The 8,396-nt window shown below is 44.7% G+C and overlaps 1 protein-coding gene across 1 annotated transcript; it reads left to right on the top strand.

Moving 5' to 3' along the window:
- The first annotated feature begins 720 nt into the window (after window positions 1–720).
- On the top strand, window positions 721–6,775 carry arxa (aristaless related homeobox a). Its single transcript, XM_029529237.1, has 5 exons — window positions 721–1,070; window positions 1,363–1,927; window positions 3,400–3,445; window positions 5,189–5,520; window positions 6,258–6,775. The coding sequence occupies exons 1-5, from the start codon at window positions 881–883 to the stop codon at window positions 6,523–6,525; spliced, it is 1,401 nt and encodes a 466-aa protein (XP_029385097.1). The 5' UTR covers window positions 721–880; the 3' UTR covers window positions 6,526–6,775.
- The last annotated feature ends 1,621 nt before the right edge of the window (window positions 6,776–8,396 follow it).

Genomic DNA, 8,396 nt, shown 5'->3' with positions numbered 1-8,396 from the left:
CTAATAATAACGATGCTTCTGTTGTATTCAACAAGACCCTCGAAATTAAGCAGCTGAATGGATTCAATTTCTTTTATCAGTTTTGCCCTTAGTTTCCTGATTTACCACGAGGAAATCTATTCCCTACAAAAAAAAGCCTATTTTCAACCTTAGTTATAAAGCCAACTCCTCCTTCACTTTTATTGTATTGGGGCACATCGCTACTGTTCATGGATGTTGTAAAACAAAAACAAAAACAGAAAACCCACATCTGTACTCATTCATTTTCCTTGTTTCTTATTTTGCATGTTGCTGTCTCTTCATGAAATGTCTAACACTTAAATGTTGAAAAACCTAAACCGACGTGAATCTAATCGAAGCTGATTGGAGGCGTTTTATTTTTATCTTCATCTGTTGAGTTCGTTCCACTGAGCGGAAAAACTCCATGCCGGGTTTTGTCGACTTTCCCTCAAATTAACTTTAATCTAAAATATATAAAGCGGCCTCGCGCTGTCTCTCTCCCTGCATACACGCACGCGAGCCAATCAGGCGCTGCAGCTGCCTACACGTCTGCCGAACCGAGCGCGAGGAGCGGATCGGAGCTGAGCGAGGCAGCGGAGCCGCTGTCCGTCGTTACCGGGCAGCGAGACAGGGGAGAGAGACAGAGGGGGAGACGGGGGGGGGGGGAGAGAGAGAGACAGAGACAGAGGGGGAGACAGGGGAGAGGAGAAGGGGGGAGGAGTGAACGGCCCCGCTTCAAACACACACACACCGGCCGGAGAGGAGAGGAGAGGAGACGGGGAGAAGGAAAAGGAGCGCACCGGAGTCCCGGAGGGAGGGAGAGAGAGAGAGTGGGAGACTGACAGGCGTTAAGAAAAACTAGACGAACCAAAGGGTCGACATGAGCGGTCAGTTTGAGGAAGATATCCACGACCGGGCCGAGAGGAAGAGCAGCAAATCCCCGACGCTGCTCTCCTCTTACTGCATAGAGAGCATTCTGGGCCGCCGCAGCCCCTGTAAGGTCAGACTGATCGGGACACAAAGTTTGACGGGTCTGCCCGGGAGGGGAGAGCTCGATAAAGCGGCCGACGGTAAGTTTCACAGCTTGGTGGAAATTATTTAGAAACAAACTTCCAGGCCAGGGCAAAGAAATGTGCTGGTTTTGTATCTGAAGTGTGTAAGTGTGTAACGTCTCAAGATGAGTTTCTGCTTTTTGCTATCCAGTTAGAATAAATGTTTCCTGGTGTTAGGTCGGTGTTTCTGTGAGGGGGAATTGTTTATGGAGCTATAAAAGTAGCATGTTCAAAGGAAGATGATTGCTCTGCTTTCCTCAGCCATTTTGTGCTTCAGTATTTTGACATCTTTGACACGCTCCTCTCTCAGGGCCGACCAAAGACCCCCTGTCTCTCAGCGCTGACATGCACCTGCCGCCCAAGCTCCGCCGCCTGTACGGCCCCGGGGGGAAATACCTCCACGACCACGCCGAGAAGCTGGACCGGGAGCGGCTCCTCCTGGAGCACACCGGCGACAGCCTTAAAATCAGCCAAGCACCGCAGGTGAGCATCAGTCGCAGTAAGTCTTACCGGGAGAACGCGTCGCTGAGTCGGGGAGAGGGCGACCAGAGCCCCGGGGAGGGCTCGGAGGACGGCAGCCTTGGACTGGTGGAACTCGGCCCGCTGAAGTTCGAGGAGGACGCCGGGAAGGAGGAGGAGAGCTGCGCTGACGCGGCAGCGCTGTCCCCGAAGGACGAGGAGAGGGAGAGCTTGAACGCCGGGGATGCGGACGTGAGGGACGGTGAGGACAGCGTGTGTCTGTCCGCGGGCAGTGACTCGGAGGAAGGTATGCTGAAAAGGAAGCAGAGAAGATACAGGACTACGTTTACCAGTTACCAGCTGGAGGAGCTGGAGAGGGCTTTCCAGAAGACACACTACCCAGACGTGTTCACCCGGTAAGAGGACAGACAGTCTGGGAAAAAATATATCCACCCTCAAAATGTTTTCCTTAGCTGGAAATAATAATAATAATATTATTGATATTAATGATTATCATTGCAATTATTATTATTGTTAGCTCTGCAGTACCACCTGTTTCCAAATTAAAACCAAAAAATGTAGGTCTAGACTTCACATATATAATTATACTGATACAATTATAATAGGTCATTATTATTTTGTTATTATATTATTAATAATTCTTATGTTGATCCCCCCCCCCCAAAAAAAAAAAAAAAAACAGACAAAACGAAGCGATAAATATCAAATGTTCAAATGCATTTTGAAGCATTAACGCTTTTTATAATATTATTCCTCTAACAACTCCATACACAGAAGGTGATCATTAATTGCATTTCTTTTAATAAACAAATTCCACGCTTCTTTAACAGGACGTGCGCGGGTCTCACCTCACAACATGCCTCAACAGCAAACCCGTACCTTGCACAAGTGAACACAATAGGCCTGTAAATGCTGACACGTTGGGGACATTTTGTTACCTGTATCCGCCATTGTTCACGCAGATGGCAGCAGTATTATTGTAAGGAAGAATAATTATCCAATGAAGCTCAGGTTAGCTGCAGGACATGATATTATATACAGGCTGAACGCACACACACACACGCCCCCCCCCACCCACCCCCCTCTCTCTCTCGCGCTCACACACATACAAACACACACGTACAGACACACACAAAGCCAGGGCCTAAACCCGCGGGCACGTGTATAAAAGCAAATACACAACTGCAGGGGTTCATAGTATTAATTTTAAAATTGTTTCAGAAGAAGACAATAATTTAATTTTCACGCATTTGACAGAAAAAAAATAAACTGACTTATGAATAAAATTTCAGATCCATGTTCTGCTAATTTGAGTTTTTGATACATGGGACATCGCGTTCATGCTTAATATTAAATCCATCGCTGATACTGCAGGACACATAAAGCTGCATTTTTCTTATGTATTTAGTTATGTATTTCCCAACCATTGGGATTATTCGTTTTTTTTTTTTTCAATCGTTTTACTTAAAAAAACGACTCATAGGTTTAATTTGCACTGCACACATCTTGCAGCTGAAGGGAGCGTCAATTGCTTTGTGGCAGGTTAGTTTAGATGTCATTATTTCAACCATTATGTTGTTACAGTGACAGGCCTGGGCTAAGGAAAATCTAACAATCACTAGGCCTATTTCTAGCCATTCGTGACAGGGAAAATAGAATATGGCTATGGCGTCTCCCTGCAAGCCAGGGACGGAAAGAAAGAAACAAGCGTATTTTTGGTTGTCTTTTGTTGACAATGAACAACAGGAGAGGACAAAACAGCAATTTTACGTTGCTTCCTAACTGTGGCCCATAACCTTGAACCTTTTCTTTCTGTCTCTCTGCTTTTTCTCACTTCTTCTCTCTAAAAAAAAAAAAATCTTTTCAGAGAGGAGCTCGCAATGCGCCTGGATCTTACCGAGGCCCGCGTTCAAGTAAGTGGCTCGGTTTATCTTTATCTCAGAAGAGGAGGCTGTGACTTGTAAATCAAAAAGGGAAAAAAGCAGGATCCTCTAATATTTTATGTCCTCTATAAAATGTCCCCTGGTACACGGCGCTGGATAATAGCAGGTGATATGCGTCACTGATTGAGGATCAGTGATTACTGGACAATTTGAGGCAGTAATTTATTACAGTAAAAATGTGTTAAATGGCCCCAGTCGCCGCGCAGGGAAGGTCTTTCCTGTTATTGAATGTTATTACACGATAACTGGGGACGTTTTAGAGGCAATTAAGCCGATACTGGTGATTCATAAAAAACTCACTTAGTGCAAGAGCAAACACTGTCTATATTGCTGGGATGAGTTGGTGTTTGAATTCCCATCAGAGGGGAAAAAGAGGGGGCATGGCCGAGATGTGTGTGTGTGTGAGTAGAAGGATGTGTGTGAGACTAGAGAGGAGGAAGGGAGGGGAGGAGAGGGAGAAAAGAGAGGAGGGATAATGCTATTTGATTTCCCATTATGTGATTGCAATAGACCTGCATTGATCCGATGCTTTGCACTTGGGAGCGAATGACAGACCATTAAAGGTGTTTGCTGCTTACCCCCCCCCACTCACTCACACACGCACACGCGCACACACACACACACACACACACACACACACAGTCTCCCCACCCAGTCCTCCTCCTTCCATCCCTCCCTCTCCTTCGCCTTACATTGAAAGCGTGGCCTGCATGTCGAAAGCCCGGGCTCATAACCAGAGAGACAGTTCAAACACGGTGGAAGCTCCGAGAGGTTATGGCCGACGGTAAAACAACAGATGTCTCTTTAGGGGCCGTAGGTGAACAAATCACTTAACGGGCGCCATCAGGAGGTGATAAAAACTCATAAATTCCCAAGGGGCTGTGTAATGCTAAACAGCCCTCTGGGAATAATGTGTGAGTGTGAGAGTGTGTGTGTGCAGTCCCTGTCGCTCAAGCTGGTTCGTTCAATCACTTTGCTCGTGTTGACATTTTGCTCATTGTGAGAGCCCCGTGCTTCTGCAGTGCAAACTGGGCAACAGTGGATGCGTGGGAAAGTTAAATACTCTCTTGGATGGAAGTCACTTTTTCTACATCTCTTAAGAATTTAATTTAAAGCGCATTAATTGTTATTGGAGCCAGTTCAGCGGTAATTTTCTGGATCTTTTGTTAACACCGCTCTTAATTATCTCTCCCCACCCTGAAGCCCGTCTACAGGGAGGGGGATGGGGGGAGGGGGGGTTTAATTAGACAGAAAGTAGATTTGCGGACCGTGAGTGCCAGGGTTTACCTTGCAAGTAATTATCGTTGACTTTCCGCCTGTTGGCCACCACCTGAACTAGACAACTATTTACAGTACATTGACACAACACTGAATGGAGTCTGGTCACGTTAATTACAATGAAACATTGCTGTCATTCAGGCAGGGTGAGGAGTTACAGCCTGGTTTTAAATGTTTGCAGTCTGAATAACTCAACATGTTTATGCATGCTTTTTGTCATTTAAATAATGCTTCTTTGTGTAGGAGAATTTGCCTTTTGATTGATTTATTTTCTATTGTTTATATTAATTTGATTTCCCCGTTTATATGCAGCCTTATTTTGAAATTAATAAGCCTCTGTCTTAGACTCATGTAGTGATGCCTTTGTCATCTTTATAAGGAAAGTGATTACCTGCTCATATTAATATGTGTGCCATCATGTCCATCCGTCCTCAGGTGTGGTTTCAGAACCGCAGGGCCAAGTGGAGGAAGCGTGAGAAGGCCGGGGTGCAGGCCCACCCGTCAGGTCTGCCGTTCCCAGGCCCGCTTGCAGCGGGCCATCCCCTCAGCCACTACCTAGAGGGAGGCCCCTTCCCTCCTCACCCGCACCCAGCGCTGGAGTCTGCCTGGACAGCTGCAGCAGCAGCGGCAGCAGCCTTCCCAGGCCTAGCTCCGCCACCCCACAATGGTTCTGCCCCACCCCTGGCCACCCCACTTGGCCTAGGCACTTTCCTGGGCACCGCCGCCATGTTTCGTCACCCTGCCTTCATCGGACCCACTTTTGGCAGGTGAGCACCACACATACACAGCCCTCTCTTTGACTTGATATATATTCCTTAGAGCCAAACAATCATTGTTCTTGTAGGATATCACATTTATCCCTGCATTTACAGTAAATCACTTCAATTTAGCAGCCAAACAAATGTAGAGAAGAATGGACAACACTAACCAAGCTTTAGATAAACTCCCAAAATTTCATGCAACTCTCATACCCGATGGTTACAGCAATCCTCTGTGATACTGAGGTACTGCTTGTCCTAATGTCTTATACAAATATGTCATAGTGTTAGCCATTCACTGTGGTGTCTAATCACTCCTTCAAATGCCTTAATAAATTAACCAAAGGTGTGATCCTGCCAGACAAGCTGTGAGGATGGGTGGCACTACACAAACCATATGCCACTATTAGCTTCCTTCTCTAGAGCCAACAGCATTATTAACCTTGTACTTGCTGTTTTTCCTTTTATGAGGGAAATCAGCATGCATTGAATGATATTAATCTAGTTATGGCAAATTTAAAGCAATCTGAAAAAGGAAAGAGGAAATGTGGGACACTGACCTTCTCCAGCTGTTACACACACGGTACTTGGAGTCAGTGGCACTAGTGTCAGGAGAAAGAGGTTATTATAAAGCAAGCAGCAAGAAAAATTAGCCTTCTATGAGATTATGTCACAAATAATTGTACCTGAAAACATGTTAAGCATCCATAGATGATTTAGATGGTCACATTTCTGTCCTCTTTCAGGCTCTTCTCTAGTATGAGTCCCCTGACCAGTGCTTCCACTGCTGCAGCTCTTCTCCGTCAGCCTGCCCCTCCTGTAGAGAACCCCTCCCATGCGGGTCCTGTCCTCCCTGACCCTTCCACTTCTTCTTCCTCCTCCTCTTCCTCAGCTGCAGCGGACCGCAGGGCCTCCAGTATCGCCACACTGCGCCTCAAGGCCAAGGAACACTCGGCTCAGCTCACCCAGCTTAACATCCTGCCCACCGGAGCCACAGGGAAGGAGGTGTGCTGAACACTCAACACCAGCTCTAGGCCCCCTATCCTGGGCTTGCGCCCCATTCCATTACACCCCTGCCCCACGTCCAAACAGCCCATTCATGCCTCCAGAGGCCGATGACCTGATGTCCCCTGTTCAACCACCCCTGTTACCTCATGTTTCCCCAACAAAATAGCATGACCAAATTCAAAAGAGCACTAGCTAAAAAAAAAGAAAAGGAAAAAAAAAAAAAAAAAAAAGAGTGTTTGTGTGTGTGTAATAATTACTGCTATTGTGTCACCCTCCATTGTTTAAACAATTACATTTTAAGGTTAAAAATATTTTGAATATTTTTTGCCATTTTATTAATAAAGTCAAAATTAACTGCATCATTTACTGAAGGCATCATGTATAGTTTTCGTACAGTGTGCTACATGCATACAGGTCACCTGTGCAGAATGTAACAGAGAACATTGGCTTGAGTTCTGTACTTTAATATTTCCAGATGACTAATATTTCACACAGTTCAGAGGAAATTTATATATTTTAACTCCAATACGTTACTTAAAAATTATTAAGTTAATGTCTATGTGGAACACATATGGTGATTTACTAAATGTTCATCATTGCTATGGATGGAAAGGCCAGTGTGTAAAAATGTTAAAAGATTAGACCCACTGGAACAGACACCTGCTACTCACCCATGAATGCCTTAGGAAATATACACAACTTAGAGGGGCATTTCCTGCATTCACTGCCAAACGTTTTGAGTTTACAAGCCAAATTAATATTAATAAAATATAATAACTAGTCACAGAATATTTTACTGTGGAGGGTTTGGTTTTTTTTGCTTATTTAAAGCATTCGTCAGCTCACACACACACATGCAGAGTTTAAGAACCGCAGGGGAAGCCAGACTTTAGAAAGGATTCTTGAGCAACTTCAAATGTGGACAACCCCAGTGCTCGACATTAACACTGCTTCATCTGTATGCATTCATGTGGGCTGAGCCTGTCTGCGTCCGTAATAACGGCGAGCTGGTGGAGGTCGCCCACCCCCCCCCCCCCCCCGAACCAAAGGAAACCAATCCATAGACCTTCCATAGCCTTCTCTATGAGCCTGACTGCTCTGCTGCTCGCCTGTTCCTCAGCCACACTCAGCAACGATTAAAATGTCCGCATCAAGCCGGAGATAACCTCTCTCACACACACAGGCTGACTACAGGACATGAGAGTAGAGCTGTTTCTCTAATGACGTGACTGTGTGAAAGAAAATTGTACATATTGTGTAAAAAAAAAGAAAGAAAAAAAGGAAAGGGGCGGGGTGTGTGTGTGGGGGGGGACATACAACAACAAAAAAAAGATTTTCAAAACAAGGCCGTGTATATTTCAGGAGTTTCGATGATTTGCACTCGGTGTAGTGTTTAATGAATGTCGCCCTGTGTAGAATTTCCCCTGTGTTTATGAATTATTAGGTTTTTAGATAATTATTTATGTCAAAACTTTCCCCAGAGGAACTGAGTGGAGGACAGTTCTTTTTCTTATTAAGTGATTCTAAGTTTCCTGGTTTAAAACGAGTTATCTTTTATTATTTTAAATTCCTTTAAAACTGACATAGGCCTAAACCAGGAAAGATAAACAATGTGAAATAGAATATTATAGAACTATTAATAAAAGGTGTTATGAAGAAATTGTGTTTTTTGTCTTACATTGAAGAATCATTTGAAAAAACTAAAATTCATGATTTATTGGAATTTTTAATTTACTATGGCTAAATCATTTCAACCTCATTGGCCACTGGGGTGTAAAAATAAAAACATGCACACGCCTTCAGTGGCAGATTGATGTTGAGAAAACCTGCAGACCACCATGCAGGAATAAAAACCATTTTTCAGCCAGAGAAATGTC

This window comes from Echeneis naucrates, chromosome 20, assembly GCF_900963305.1.
Source record: "Echeneis naucrates chromosome 20, fEcheNa1.1, whole genome shotgun sequence".
In the NCBI taxonomy this organism is placed as follows: Eukaryota; Metazoa; Chordata; class Actinopteri; order Carangiformes; family Echeneidae; genus Echeneis; species Echeneis naucrates.
The sequence above is the reverse complement of the archived record's forward strand: the minus strand, read 5'-3'. Positions and strand labels throughout refer to the sequence as shown.

Bases quoted from the DNA above. Each gene is read 5' to 3' on its own strand.
- arxa (XM_029529237.1), top strand. From the start codon at position 881: ATGAGCGGTCAGTTTGAGGAAGATATCCACGACCGGGCCGAGAGGAAG. The intron at 1,928-3,399 runs GTAAGAGGACAG...AAATCTTTTCAG, and splicing joins TACCCAGACGTGTTCACCCG to AGAGGAGCTCGCAATGCGCC. The intron at 3,446-5,188 runs GTAAGTGGCTCG...ATCCGTCCTCAG, and splicing joins TTACCGAGGCCCGCGTTCAA to GTGTGGTTTCAGAACCGCAG.